At 43.9% G+C, this 16,119-nt stretch overlaps 1 protein-coding gene across 2 annotated transcripts in view; it reads left to right on the top strand.

Moving 5' to 3' along the window:
• LOC143940950 (C4b-binding protein alpha chain-like) overlaps window positions 1-16,119 on the top strand; it is a 117,817-nt gene that overhangs the window by 75,953 nt on the left and 25,745 nt on the right. For both annotated transcript variants that reach the window (XM_077462785.1, XM_077462783.1), the window contains one exon: window positions 1,274-1,453. In XM_077462785.1, coding sequence (XP_077318911.1) covers window positions 1,274-1,453 — 180 coding nt within the window. The remainder of the gene's footprint in view (window positions 1-1,273; window positions 1,454-16,119) is intronic.

The following is a 16,119-nucleotide window of genomic DNA, read 5'->3' as shown; positions in this document are numbered from 1 at the left end:
CGCCCACAGACCCCAACAACCAACGGCCAGGGTTGTCAGGAAGAGGCCCTTTTCCTCATAAACATGGGGACAAGGTGCTTTGGGGTGGGGGGACACGTGGCCCCCCTTCCCCAATGCACCCCCCATGTTGACAGCAAGCGGCCTGGTACAGCTCAGGAAGGGCGGCCGTTCGCTCATCCCCACCCCCTTTCCTGACCGGCCTGGTTGCGTGCTCGGATAAGGGTCTGATATGGACCTAGGGGGGACCCCCATGGCGTTTTTTCGGCGTAGGGCTTCCCCTTTAACGCCATACCAGGTGACGTGGCCAGCGACGCTTCCTTTGCTGGACTCGGCTACCTGGAGCCGCGCTCAAAATGAACAGACTTTTCTCCATGCGGGAAAAGTCTGTTCATTTCAAAAGTACGGCGGACTAGCACACATATGGCCGTATTGTCTGTGTATTTTGGTGCAATGCTACTTTCTTAGTCCGACAGACTTTTGGGTAAAAAAAGTTCGCCGGAGCCCACACACAGGGGGATTGTCCAGCGGACTTGAGTCCGCCGGACTTTTCCACCGGATTGTTTGATTGTGTGTACGCGGCATTAGAAACTCACATGGTTGATGATTAAAAGAGCCACATCTGCAGTATGCAGGCACCCGGGGTAAAGCTGTCCGCATAGACCATCCTTCCACGCTATGCTCAACAAGCAGTTCAAGCCTCGCTTTCAGATAGCTCTACTGCAGGGCAGTCTTCCCATGATTGCAGACTGACAGAGGTGAGAGCCGGTAGTGCGGGGGATGGTCTATGTGGACCGCTTTACCCCGGATGCCTGCATACTTTGATGTGCCTCTTTTAATCATCAACCATGTGACTTGCTAAATGTTGTACCTTCATTAAATGTAACCATATTGCTACACTTATAGATGCCTCTCTTCTCTTTTATACTGTGTAGCTCCTGCTGGATTTTGCTTCTATTCCCCTTGTGGAGGCTTCCATTTGTGGATGGACGTTTTATGGTTATACAACCTGGTCACATTGCTATAATCTTTTTATGTGGACTATAAACTGAAGGACTTATGAATGAATGGTTGTGGAATGAATCATTGGAGTTTCCATTATTTCTTATGGGGAAATTTGCTTTGATGTACAAGTGCTTTGGATTACAAGCATGTTTCTGGAACGAATTATGCTCGCAATCCAAGGTTTTACTGTATAATACATTTACTACTACTATGCATTATGAATTTGTTGGTTATGAATGAGTTATAATCCTTTGTTGTTTTTTAATTGTAGAAGTTAACTGTGAGCCACCGGAAATCCCACATTCACGAAAGATTTTAGGATTCGTTGGTCCATACACATTAAATTCTATGATGAGATTTGAATGTAATAAAGGTTTTGTAATGGAAGGAACAGACACTATAATTTGTAATATGGATAGTAGATGGAACCCATCACCACCTGACTGTATAGGTGAGTATTAAAGCTAAACTTTAGATAAAAATCTGAATACATAGTTACAATGCATATGCTTATAGTGTTTGTTTTAAATGCCACATCCACCCCGGGACCCCCTCCTGGCTCAGCACTCCATCACTTCATCTCGATCTCTCCACAGCCCCAAGCAGTATTTATGTGGTGTCTGCCCCATCAAGCTCTCAGCTTGGGATTGGCCAGGGCTCCCACAATACTGATAAGCAGTGGCTCTCTTCCCTGTCAGTCAGTCCGTGGGGAAACCCTGTAGATTTCTACCCAGACTACTGAGGGCGGCCCAGCAAAGCCAGCCCACCTGGGTCTGTTCTGCCTACCAAAAATAAGAAGAATTAACTATTTACAGACACTAGTACCCTGGGCTGGCCCAAGATATTGTGCTGCCTAAATCCAAGAATGAAATGCTACCCCCCCAAAAAAATAAAAAAAAAATAACACCCACCAAAAGGCCTCCATATCCATTATTTTATATCATGATATTTAAAACTAAAATTACATTTATCAGGAAGTCAGATTTTGCACTAAACACAGAAATGTGAACCTAGGTTAAGGGCTAGTTCATACCAGGATCACATGGGAACACACACATTACCAGGGGCGGACTGACAACTCATGGGGCCCCGGGCAATAGAAGATCATGGGGCCCCCTTGATCCCAACACTCAAGCTACACCTGCACAGTGGTACACTGGAGGAAGAACGCACACACAGGGGGACACTGGGGGGGGAGAACGCACACACAGGGGGACACTGGGAGGGAGAACGCACACACAGGGGGACACTGGGGGGGAGAACGCACACACAGGGGGACACTGGGGGGGATAACGCACACACTGGGGGACACTGGGGGGGAGAACGCACACACAGGGGGAGACTGGAGGGAGAACGCACACACAGGGGGACACTGGAGGGAGAATGTGCACACACACAGGAACACTGGAGGGAGAATGCACACACACACACAGGGGGACCCTGGAGGGAGAAAGCACACACAGGGGGACACTGGGGGGAGAACGCGCACACGCAGGGGGACACTGGAGGGACTGGAGGGAGAGCGCACACACGCGGGGGGACACTGGAGGGAGAACGCACACACGGGGGGGACACTGGAGGGAGAACGCACACACGCGGGGGGACACTGGAGGGAGAACGCACACACGCGGGGGGACACTGGAGGGATAGCGCACACACACGGGGGGACACTAGAGGGAGAACGGACACACGCGGGGGGACACTGGGGGGAGAACGGACACACGCGGGGGGACACTGGAGGGAGAACGCACACACACAGGGGGACACTGGAGGGAGAACGCACACACACAGGGGGACACTGGAGGGAGAACGCACACACACACAGGGGGACACTGGAGGGAGAATGCACACACACACAGGGGGACACTGGGGGGAGAACGCACACACAGGGGGACACTGGAGGGAAAACGCACACACAGGGGGACACTGGGGGGGAGAACGCACACACAGGGGGACACTGGGGGAGAATGCACACACAGGGGGACACTGGGGGGAGAATTTACACACAGGGGGACACTGGAGGGAGAACGCACACACAGGGGGACACTGGAGGGAGAACACACACACAGGGGGACACGCACACACGCACGGGAAAATGCACATACGGGGGACACTGGAGGGAAAACGCACACACAAGGGGACACTGGAGGGAGAACGCACACACAGGGGGACACGCATACAGGAGGATACGCACACAGGAGGACACGCACACAGGGGGACACACACACAATAGGACATGCACACAGGGGGACACGCACACAGGGAGACACGCACACAGGGGGACACGCACACAGCACAGAAGGACGTGCAAATAGGGGGATACACACACACAGCCAGGAGTACACTGTGGGGTGGGGGGACCCGGGGCCCTTACATCTGTACACTCGCCGAGTCCCCCCCACCACGTGTAGCAGCCCTGGTGTCTCGGCTTCACTCACCGAGTCACCGGATGCCGATAATAGTACTTCTAATGCCGCGTACACACGTAGCTGACTATCCGGCGGACTTAGTCCGGCGGACTTTCCTAACGGGCTACTTGCCTGTGACCCCTCAATGCATCCTCCCAATGTTGAGGGTATGTGGCCTGGTACGGTTCAGGAGGGAGGGGGGGCCGCCCCCTTCGTCCCCCCTCTTTTCCTGTGGCCTGCCAGGTTGCGTGCTCGGATAAAGGGTCTGGTATGGATTTTTAGGGGGACCCCACGTCAATTTTTTTTTTAATTTGACACGGGGTTCCCCTTAATATCCATGTCAGACCTGAAGGGCCTGGTAATTGAATTTAGGGGAAACCCCACGCTTTTTTTTTTTTTTATCAATGAATGAATGAATTGTCGGCTAATACAGACAATTTAGCCTCAAGTGATTTTAAAAGACTTTTTTTCCTGCACAAATGACACTTTGTGCAGGGACAGTTCTAAGCACCAGAAACATGCGCCCCTTCACAGGCATACTATAGATACCCCCCAGCTACGAAATTTAATATACACTTTTATTGTTTCACTTTAATCATTATTAAAATCACTGCTCCTGAAAAAACGGCCGTTTGTAAAACTTTTTTTGCATTTTTTTTTTTGCATTTTTTTTGCATTGATCCATGTCCCCTGGGGCAGGACCCGGGCCCCCAAACACTTTTTAGTACAGTAACCTGCATATTACCCTTTAAAATTAGCACTTTAGATTTCTCCAATAGACTTGTATAGGGTGTTCCGGCTTTTCGAATTTGCTGCGAACAGCCCAAATTGTTCACTGTTCGCTGAACAGGCGAACAGGCAATGTTCGAGTCGAACATGAGTTCGACTCGAACTCGAAGCTCATCCCTAGTGATCCCTAGTGATGAACATGAAAAAAAGTTTTGGTGTCAGTCACTTTTATGCTTCCCCGCCAGCTCACGTATTTTTACTGTGACAGAATGCCACAGCTGCGCCAAACTCCTTACCAGTACAGGGCGTGGTCTCACCACCAGGGGGCGTACCAGCGGGTCCCCACCGCCCGCACAACTATTGGATTCGTTCCAGAACCGATCAATCTTCAGGTCCAGGCCAATGATTTCAGGCCTGGACCTGTTGATCAGTTCTGGTGAATGAAATGCCTCCCCTTCCTATAAGTGGCAGGCAGGGGAAGTGATGTCATCTCCTCTGCTGGAATTCTTTCTCTCTCAGTCTTCCCGCCCACGTAGGGTTGCCACCTTTTCTTCAAGTCAAACCCGAACACTTTAGCGGCGCACAGAATTTTTTTTTTTTTTTATATATAAACTATACATATATTTTGCTATTAAATAGCATTTCTAATCATATGAAGTTAATAACAAGAGTCCCGATTTACATCAGAGTCCACAGAGTTCTCCTTTTACATTTGAACTCGCAGAGTTCCCATCCAATGTAAGGGGGGATTCTGCAGACTCTGATGTAAGGGAGAACTCTGGGGACTGTGACATAAGGGATGCTCTGGGAACCCTGATCTAAGGGGGAACACTATGAACTCTGATGTAAGGGGAAACACTGTGGTTTTGGTGTAAAGGAGAACTCTGATGTAAGGGGTGCTCTGAGAACCCTGATTTACCTTAGTGTACTCACTTCAGAGGCAGGAGAGAGAAGGTTTCAGTCACAAACAGGGATGGATGGTGAGCTCACTTACCCCTTGGCAGTCAGCACCTTTCATCCAGATGTCTCTGAGGCTGCTGGACTTCAAATTTCCAGCCCCCACTTTCCATTTCCGAGGCACATCCCTGGGGAATGGAGTGTGGACAGAGGGGTAGGGGCGGGAGGAAGAGGTGCAGATCGAGCCCTCGCTCCTCTCCCATCTGTACATTTATTTGGGGGGGATTGTTAATAATGGCTTTGGGCAGTGTGAAACAGAGTGTAACGGACACTCTCAGCTTAGACAAATGCAGCCAGCAACCCTTCTGGGAAGCCATAGTCCAGTCTCAATAATGTGTCCGGGTTTCAGGCAGGCTGAAACCTGGACGCATGATGCCAAACCCGAACTGTCCGGGTGAATCCTGGACAAGTGGCAACCCTACGCCCAGGGCTACGGCCTGGGTGGATGTGTGTGTAGAACTGAAACCTGAGGCCTATCCAGTGTTAAAGTTTTGATTGAGAAAACCCTGCTAAAGATCCAGAAACGATTCTGAGAGGGATGGTTTCTAAGGAAGCACTAGAGGGGACTCTTCATGAGTTGAAGGTTATGAAGTGGCTGGAAGGACTTTAAGAGAACTCATCCAAGGGAATCTGTGTATGACACTGTCTGCCTAGTCTCACCTATTTTTGTCTAAGCCCTTGTACACACGGTCTGAAATTCAGATGGAAAATGTCAGATCGGACCGTGTTGTAGTATAATCCGACCGTGTGTGGGCTCCATCTGACTTTTTCCATCGGAATGTCCGACCAACAAAGTTTGAGAGCTGGATATAAAATTTTCCAACATAATCCGATCTGACTCTGTCCGATCGTTTGTAGAGAATTCCGATCTGACAAAGTGCCACGCATGCTCAGATCAAATTACGAGACCAAAGCTATTGGCTATTGGCCTGAACATAGTCCCGTCGTAACGAACGACCGTCATCACGTTCTGAACGATCGGATTTTCTGACAACTTTGTCCAACTGTGTGTATGCAACACCAGTTTCGGACAAAATCCGTTGGAAAAAATCTGACGGATTTTGTGGTCGGAATGTCAAACCGTGTGTACAAGGGCTGAGAAGTCTGCCAATCTGTCTGTTGCTGATTGTTATTAAGGGTGTCCTGTGCCTGATCCCCTCTCGCCCACATTTTTCCTGTTTGTTTAACCACTTCAGCCCCGGACCATTTTGCTGGTCAAAGACCAGACCACTTTTTGCAATTCGGCACTGCGTCGCTTTAACTGACAATTGCGAGGTCATGCGACGTGGCTCCCAAACAAAATTGATGTTCTTTTTTTCCCACAATTAGAGCTTTCTTTTGGTGGTATTTGATCACCCCTGCAGTTTTTATTTTTTGCGCTATAAACAAAAATAGAGCGACAATTTTGAAAAAAACGCATTATTTTTTACTTTTTGTTATAATAAATATCCCCCAAAAATATATAAAAAAACATTTTTTTCCCTCATTTTAGGCCAATACATATTCTTCTACATATTTTTGGTAAAAAAAAAATCGCAATAAGCGATTATTGATTTGTCTGCTCAAAAGTTATAGCGTTTACAAAATAGGGGATAGTTTTATGGCATTTTTATTAATTTTTTTTTTACTAGTAATGGCGGCGATCAGCGATTTTTATTGTGACTGCGACATTATGGCGGACACACCGAACATTTTTGACACATTTTTGGGACCATTGTCATTTATACAGCAATCACTCCTATATAAATGCAGTGATTCCTGTGTAAATGACACTGGCAGTGAAGGGGTTAACCAGTGGGTGGCAGTGTAGGGGTTAAGTGTTCCTAGGGGTGTGTTGCTAACTGTTGGGGGCTGGGCTTTAATTTAGTGAACACTGATCTCTGCTCCAATCACATGGAGCAGAGATCAGCGTCACTAGTTGCTAGGCAGAACGGGGAGATGCTGTTTACAATGGCATTTCCTCGTTCAGCCGCCCTGTGAGACGATCGCAGGTATGCCCGCGGCGATTGAGTCCGCGGGACCCGGGACCAGACTCACGGGGGTCCCGACCAGCACGCGAGCGTCCCGGCGGTGGCGTGCTCGCGATGGCAGGGCGGCAAATTTAAAGGGATGTACAGGTACGCCCATTTGCCTGCCCGTGCCATTCTGACAACGTACATCTGTGTGCGCTGGTTCGGGAACCGGTTAAACAAGAAAAATTGTTTAACCACTTCAGCCCCGGAAGGTTTTACCCCCTTCCTGACCAGCGTACCCTTTACAATTTGGCACTGCACGGCTTTAACTGGTAAATGCGCGGTCATGCAATGCTGTACCCAAACAAAATTTGCTTCCTTTTTTCCCACAAATAGAGCTTTCTTTTAGTTGTATTTGATCACCGCTGTGGTTTTTAGTTTTTGCGATATAAATTAAAAAAGACCAAAATGTAAAAAAAAAATTATATTTTCTACTTTTTGTTATAAAAAAAAATACAATAAACTCAATCTTAGTCATACATTTAGGCCAAAAAGCATTCAGCCACATGTCTCAGGTAAAAAACTTCAATAAGAATATATTTATTGGTTTGCACAAAAGTTATAGCGTATACAAACTAGGATACATTTTCTGGAATTTATGCAGCTTTAGATTATGATTACCTATTTCAGCTCTTGAGGTGCTAAAATGGCAGGGCAGTACAACCTCCCCCCTCCCAAAAAAAAATACACCATTTTGGAAGTAGACACCCCAAGGAGTTTGCTGTGAGGCTTGTTGAGCACATTTAATACTTTATTTTTTGTCATAAGTGATTGAAAAATTACAAAAATTATATATTGCTCAAACATGCCATGGGCATATGTGAAATTACACCCCAAAATACATTCTGCTGCTTCTCCTGAATATGGGGATACCACATGTCTGAGACTTTTTGGCAGTCTACCTGCTTACAGGACCCCGAAAACCAAGCATCGTCTTCAGGCTTTCTAATGTCGTGTACACACGACCGGAAATTCCTTAACCACTTAAGGACCGCCGTATGTAAATATACGTCGGCACAATGGCACCGACAGGCACAAGCACGTACCGGTATGTGCTTGCCTTCCAGCGGGTGGGGGTCCGATCTGACCCCCTCCCGCTGGCTGCGGCGGTCCGTTTCGCTTCAGGACCGATCCGGGATGAGGGGATGGCCGTTGGTTTCTGGCCATCCCCTCTCAATCACTCCTGGCGAATGAGAAGCTTCCCCCGCCTGTGTAGTGTAAACACAGGCAGGGAGGAAGTGATGTCACTCTCCTCGGGGCGGTCTTTTTGGCTGGACTGCGAGGAGAACACATAGTAAGTGTGCACCAACACTACACTGACACGTAGGTACACATAGGCACACAAATCACCCCCCCGATCACCCCCCCGATCGCCCCCCAGCCCCCCCTCCCAGTCACAGTGTCACTGATTGCAGTGATCATTTATTTACTGATCACTGCATTTAGTGTCAGTTGTGACAGTAAAAAGTGTCAGGGCAGTTAGTGTTAGGTCCACGTAGGGCTGCCACCTGTCCAGGATTCCCCCGGACAGTTTGGGTTTTAAATCATGTGTCCGGGTTTCAGTCCACCTGAAACCCGGACACAACATTCAGACAAGAATGTGGCTTGGTACAGGGTCTGACAGGAGAGTGGGGGGACACTATGCACACTGCAGTACTATTCTCTTTGGAGTGCCCAAAAGGTGTCTCCAGTCTCTTACAATCCTATAGTGAATGCTAAAAAATACTTTTTTCTGTGTACCGCTAAAGTGTTCAGGTTTGGCTTGAAGAAAAAGTGGCAACCCTAGGTCCAGGGTAGCCCCATTACCCCCCCCCCAATAAAGATTTAACCCCCTGATTGCCCCTAGAGTTAACCCTTTCACCCCCTTTTGCCAGTGTCACTAAGCGATAGTTTTTCTGATCGCTGCATTAGTGTCACTGGTGCCGCTAGGTAGCTAGTTATTTTTTTAGGTTCCCCGCTAGGTTTTTATAGCATTAGGTACCTCCATATACTACCTAATAAAGATTTTAACCCCTTGATTGCCCCTAGAGTTAACCCTTTCACCAGCAATCACCGTATAAGTGTCACTAGTGATGCTGGTTAGCCAGTTAGTTATTTAGGTTCCCCGTCAGGTTTTTATATAGCGTCAGGAACCCCCATATACTACCTAATAAAGATTTGAACCCCCTGATTGCCCCTAGTTAACCCTTTCACCAGTGATCACCGTATAAGTGTTACGGGTGACTCTGGTTAGTTAGTTTGCTTTTTATAGTATCAGGGCACCCACCATTGATTACCCAATAAAGGTTTAACCCCCTGATCACCCGGCGGGTGATATCAATTAGGTTTTAGGATCAGGGTCTGCGTCGCCCCAGGCAGCGCTAGGTTAGTGCCAGTACCGCTAACACCCACGCGCAAAGCATACACCTCCCGTTATGGTATAGTATCTGAACAGATCAATATCTGATCTGATCAGATCTATACTAGCGTCCCCAGCAGTTTAGGGTTCCAAAAAAACGCAATGTTAGTGGGATCAGCCCAGATACCTGCTAGCACCTGCGTTTTGCCCCTCTGCCCAGCCCACCCAAGTGCAGTATCGATCGATCACTGTCACTTACAAAACACTAAACACATAACTGCAGCGTTCACAGGGTCAGGCCTGATCCCTGCGATCACTAACATTTTTTTTTGGTAGCGTTTTATATTTAAATCCTGAAGGCGGTGCTTGGTTTTCGGGGTCCCGTACGCGGCTAGGCTCCCAAAAAGTCCCCCACATGTGGTATCCCCGTACTCAGGAGAAGCAGCAGAATTTATTTTGGGGTGTAATTTTACATATGGCCATAGCATGTGTGAGCAATATATCATTTAGTGACAACTTTGTGCAAAAAAAAAGTTTGTAATATTCCCGCAACTTGTGGAAAAATATAAAATATTTCATGGACTCAACATGCCTCTCAGTAAATAGCTTGGGGTGTCTACTTTACAAAATGGGGTCATTTGGGGGGGGGGGGTTGTGCTATTTTGGCATTTTATGGCCTTCGAAACTGTAATAGGTAGTGAGGAGTGAAATCAAAAATTTGCATCCTTAAAAATCCTGAAGGCAGTGATTGGTTTTCTGGGTGCCGTACGCGGCTAGACTCCCAAAAAGTCCCACATATGTGGTATCCCCGTACTCAGGAGAAGCAGCAGAATATATTTTGGGGTGCAATTCCACATATAACCATGGCATGTGTGACCAATATATCATTTAGTGACAACTTTTTGTAAACTCTTTTTTTTTTTTTGTGTCATTATTCAATCAAAATATTCAATGGGCTCAACATGCCAATCATGCAATTTTCTTGGGGTGTCTACTTTCCAAAATGGGGTCATTTGGGGGGAGGGGGTTTGTACTGCCCTGCCATTTTAGCGCCTCAAGAAATGAAATCATAAATTCATAAATTAAAAGCTGTGTAAATTCCAGAAAATGTACTCTAGTTTGTAGACGCTATAACTTTTGCGCAAACCAATAAATATACGCTTATTGACATTTTTTTTACTAAAGACATGTGGCTGAATACATTTTGGCCTAAATGTATGACTAAAATTTAGTTTATTCGATTTTTCTTATAACAAAAAGTACAAAATATCTTTTTTTTTCAAAATTTTCAGTCTTTTTCCTTTTATATCGTAAAAAATAAAAATCACAGAGGCAATCAAATACCATCAAAAGAAAGCTTTATTTGTGGGAAGAAAAAGACGCAAATTTCGTTTGGGTACAACATTGCATGACCGCGCAATTACCAGTTAAAGCAGTGCAGTGCGAAATTCTAAAAAGACCTCTGGTCCTTAGGCTGTTAATTGGTCCGGGGCTTAAGTGGTTAAGAAAAGGTCAGACGGAATCATTCTGTCGCATATTCTGATCATGTGTGGACTTCAACTGACTTTTTTCTTCAAAAATTCAGACGGACCTAGAAATAGAACATGTTTTAAATCCTTCCGACGGAATTAATTTCTATTGGGAAAACCGTTCGTCTGTATGCTGGTCCAACGGACCAAATACGACGTGAGGGCAGCTATTAGCTACTGGCTATTGAACTTCCTTTTCTAGTCCCATCATATATCATCACACTCTAAACGAACGGACTTTGGTGTGATTGTGTGTGGGCAAGTCCGTTCGGTTGGAACTCCGTCGGGAAGACCGTTGGAGTTTATTCTGACGGAAAGTCCGGTCGTGTGTACGTGGCATAAGAGCGTACATTTTTTATTTCACTGCCCCTATTACAGTTTCGGAGGCCATGAAAATCCCAGATAACACAACCCCCCCTCAAATGACCCCATTTTGGAAAGTAGACACCCCAAGCTATTTGCTGAGATACATGTTGAGTATTTTGCAGATCTTGCTTTTTGTCACAAAGTTTTGAAAACTGAAAAACGAAAGGAAAATACATTTTCCTTTTCCTTCTTAATTTTCATAAATAAAAGAGAGCTGCAAAATATTCACCATGCCTCTTAGCAAATTTCTTGGGGTGTCTACTTTCCAAAATGGAAAATTTCAGGTCCTCCGAAACTGTGATAGGTAGTGAGGAGTGAAATCACCATCTTACGCCCTTAGAAAGCCTGAAGATGGTGATTGGTTTTCGGGGTCCTGTACGCGGCTAAGCTCCCAAAAAGTCCCACATATGTGGTATCGGGAGAAGCAGCAGAATGTATTTTGGGGTGTAATTTCACAGATGCCCATGGCATGTTTGAGCAATATTTTATTTAGTGACAACTTTGTGAAAAAATAAAAAATGTATTGTCATTTTCCTGAAACTTTTGGCAAAATATAAAATATTCCATGGACTCAAAATGCAATATCAGCAAATAGCTTGGGGTGTCTACTTTCCAAAAAGGGGTCATTTGGGGGGGTTTTGAGCTGTCCTGGTATTTTATGCACACCATTAGAAGCTTATGCCACACATCACACACTCTTCTAACCACTTGAAGACAAAGCCTTTTCTAACATTTTTGTTTACATGAAAAAATATTTTTCTTTTGCTAGAAAATTACTTTGAACCCCCAACATTATATATATACACACACACACACACACACATACACACATACATATATATTTTTATTTTTTTTAAAGCAAAGGCCCTACAGATTTAAATTGGGGTGTTGGAATTTTTTTCTTTCACACAGTATTTGCGCTGCGATTTTTCAAACGCTATTTTTTCTGTAAAAATTTTTTTTTTTAAATTTTAATGCACTAAAACACACTATATTGCCCAAATGTTTGGTAGAATATAAAAGATGATTTTATGCCGAGTATGTTTTAAAATTGCGCACAACCTCACATGCGTGGTGCAATTGCTGTTTACATATGACACAAGACCAATGCTTATTTTTTTTATAATTTCTTCTTATTTTATTTTTACACTGTTCCTTTCATTTTTTATTTTATTTTTATCATTTTTTATTGTTATCACAGGCAATGCAAATATCCCCTATGATAGCAATAGGTAGTGACAGGTACTTTGTTGTTAAAAAATGTAGGTCTATTAGACTCTAGATCTCTCCTCTGCCCTCAAAGCATCTGACCACATCAAGATTGGTGTGAAAAGATGCTTTCCCCATTTACCAATGGCACTGTTTATATCTGGCGAAACCAAAGTCACGAAATGCTCGTAGCTTCCGGTTTTCGGAGGCCATAGAGATGATTGGAGCCATTCCAGTCTTTGATAAGCTCTATGGTCAGCTGGTGGAACCACCGGCTGCATTCTCAGGTTCTCAGATGGGACAGGAGAGCCAGAGAAAACCACAGAAAAGGGGGGGGAGACTTCCTTTCCACTGCTTGTAAATGTCTAGTAGCCGATTAGCCGCTAGGATTGCTTTTACATCAAAGCCAACTGAAAAGAACAATACCAAGATGTTATCAGTGTTATCAGTCCTGTCCAATTCATTTCTGGGAACTACAGAAGCCCCCCCCCCCCCCATGTGATGGAATTGTTCTGTATTCCAAATCAGCCTATAGTAGGCAGTATTACCAGGGGAAAGTACATTTAAAAAAAGAGAACTAGTGCAGCTATCACATCTGATGGCTGGTAAGCTGCAATATATTACAATTTTGTTTTTAGATGCATTTAAATTATTTCGGACTAGTATGATGCAAGCACACTTTCTCGATCATTCTTTCTGTGAACAAGAGAATATCACCCAACATTCTGTACATTCACACTGCGGCAGTTTGGGTGCAGCACAATTTATCTGCATTATACACTTGGTGTGCTCCCATTGACCTCTATTAGATCATGCGTTTTTATGAAAGCACATCAAAGTCCTGTATGTTGGATCTTTGATGTGCTTTGATAAAATGCACAGTGTAATACAAGTCATTGGGATCCGCAATCACACTGCACTTGCGCTGCGGCCAACTGCAGCTCACCGTTGTGATCCCAGCTAAACTATAAGTACCTAGATAATGGAATTTTATCAAAATTCCAAACTTAGATTCATTTTTTGTATTAAATATATATTAAAAATAATTTATAGTAGTAGCTTTGACTTGTTAAAGTCTCTTTATGGTGGATGATTAGCTTAGATAATGTTATGGACATGTTCTATTCAAGGTAAGTAACACGTGCATTAACAAATATGCATGTACCTATTAACTCTTTTGTTGGAAGATGTAAAGGGGGCTAGAAACAAATTGTTAATATAAAAATGACATTCTATGACAAGTTGTTGACAAGTTGTTGATATAAAAATGACATTGTAACAAATGACATTGTTCACAGAAAGAATGATCGAGAAAGTGTGCTTGCATCATACTAGTTCAAAACGCGTCGGGTACTCAAACTAAGGATGCCCAATTAAGCTTATTTTAATCCTTGATAATATCAACTTTGTCCTATAGAGTTTGTACTCGTTCATGTGATTTTATGATTTCGATTGGTAATTTATGTATTTCTGATATGAACTGCATCCATATATGTCCATTGATTTGTCTGTACTCCAGATTCTCTGATGATTATTATGAAAATATATTAATTTTATATCTGTATTTATATTACTGTATTATTATTGTATGCATTCAGATCATGAACTACCCCTAGGGGTTGACTATAAATTAAATCTAAATCATTTTATCTACTCACATGTATTCATTATATTTATTTTCATTTGACATGCTTCATTTAAAGTCCCACTTGCCCACTTTTTTCTTTATACAATTTACCCGGGATGGAAGCATGTCATTGCTACTTGGTACTGCGGCAGGTCACTTCTTTCAAGTGATATACGGGCAATACCCCATGAAATGTTCTGCATTTTGTCATGTTACAACCAAAAACATAAATGTATTTTATTGGAATTTTATGTGATAGACCAACACAAAGTGGCACATAATTGTGAAGTGGAAGGAAAATTATAAATGGTTTTCAATTTTTTATTACAAATACATATGTGAATAGTGTGGCATGCATTTGTATTCAGCCCCCCCTGAGACAATACTTTGTAGAACCACCTTTTGCTGCAATTAAAGCTGCAATTCTTTTTGGAGTTGTCTCTACCAGCTTTGCCTTTGCACTTCTAGAGAGTGATATTTTTGCCCATTCTTCTTTTCAAAATAGCTCACTCTCTATCAGATTGGATGGAGAGCGTCTGTGAAGAGCAATTTTCAAGTCTTGCCCCAGATTCTCAATTGGATTTAGGTCTGGACTTTGACTGGGCCATTATAACACATTTTCGGATGGTAGATTGAACGGTGCTCCATGCGATGTTCAAAGCTTGGGATATTTTTTTTATAACCTAACCCTGCTTTAACCGCTGATTGCCACCATTTAAAAAAAATATATATTAATAAAAATGCCATAAAACTATCCCCTATTTTGTAAACGCTGTAAGTTTTGCGCAAACCAATCAATCGCTTATTGCGTTTTTTTTTACCAAAAATATGTAGAAGAATACGTATTGGCCTAAACTGAGGAAAAAAATGTTTTTTTATATATTTTTGGGGATATGTATTATTGCAAAAAGTAAAAAATAATGCTTTTTTTTTCAAAATCGTTGCTTTTTTTTGTTTATAGCGCAAAAAATAAAAACCGCAGAGGTGATCAAATACCACTAAAAGAAAGCTCTATTTGTGGGGAAAAAAATGGACGTCAATTTTGTTTGGGAGCCACGTCGCACAATTGTCAGTTAAAGCGACGCAGTGCCAAATCGCAAAAAGTGCTCTGGTCAGGAAGGGGGTAAATTCTTCCAGGGCTGAAGAGGTTAAAGGGATTTAACCCGTGATACATATAGCCGCTCGCTGTATCACGCGGCCCCGCCCCCGGCGCTCCGCGTCAGTGGATGTGATTGACAGCAGTGCGAGCCACTGGTTGCGCTGCTTTCCATCCATCCACTCCAGCCAATCAGCGGCCAGGCTGAGTGGTGAAGAGGAAGTCGAGGACGAGCGCGGGACTTTCGAGGGGTGAGGTAAGTAAAACGGGGGACTGGGGGCGCAGGCACTGTCAGATGTTTTTTCACCTTAATGCATAGAATGCATTAAGGTGAAAAAACATTTACCTTTACAACCCCTTTAAACTTCTCCTTAACTTTATCCTTGAACTGTCTGGTGTGTTCCTTGGCCTTCATGATGCTGTTTGTTCATTAAGGTTATCAGACAAACCTCTGAGGGCTTCACAGAACAGCTGTATTTATACTGAGATAATTACACACAGATGGACTCTATGCACTAATTAGGTGACTGCTAAAAGCAATTGGTTCCACTAGATTTTAGTTAGGGGTATCAGAGTAAAGGGGGCTGAATACAAATGCACGCCACACTTTTCAAATATTTATTTGTAAAAAATTTGGAAAACCATTTATCATTTTCCTTCCACTTCACAATTATGTGCCACTTTGTGTTGGTCTATCACACAAAATCCCGATAAAATACATTTATGTTTTTGGTTGTAACATGACAAAACGTGGAAAATTTCAAGGGGTGTGAATACTTTTTCAAGGCACTGTACATATATATAAAATTCTATTTTCCTTTTTATTCATTCTAAAGGATAAAAAAA

The sequence above is a fragment of the Lithobates pipiens genome, unplaced genomic scaffold (assembly GCF_037356315.1).
Source record: "Lithobates pipiens isolate NorthernLeopardFrog02 unplaced genomic scaffold, aLitPip1_a1.2 Scaffold_3, whole genome shotgun sequence".
NCBI lineage: Eukaryota > Metazoa > Chordata > Amphibia > Anura > Ranidae > Lithobates > Lithobates pipiens.
This window is presented reverse-complemented; position numbering and strand designations above follow the sequence as displayed.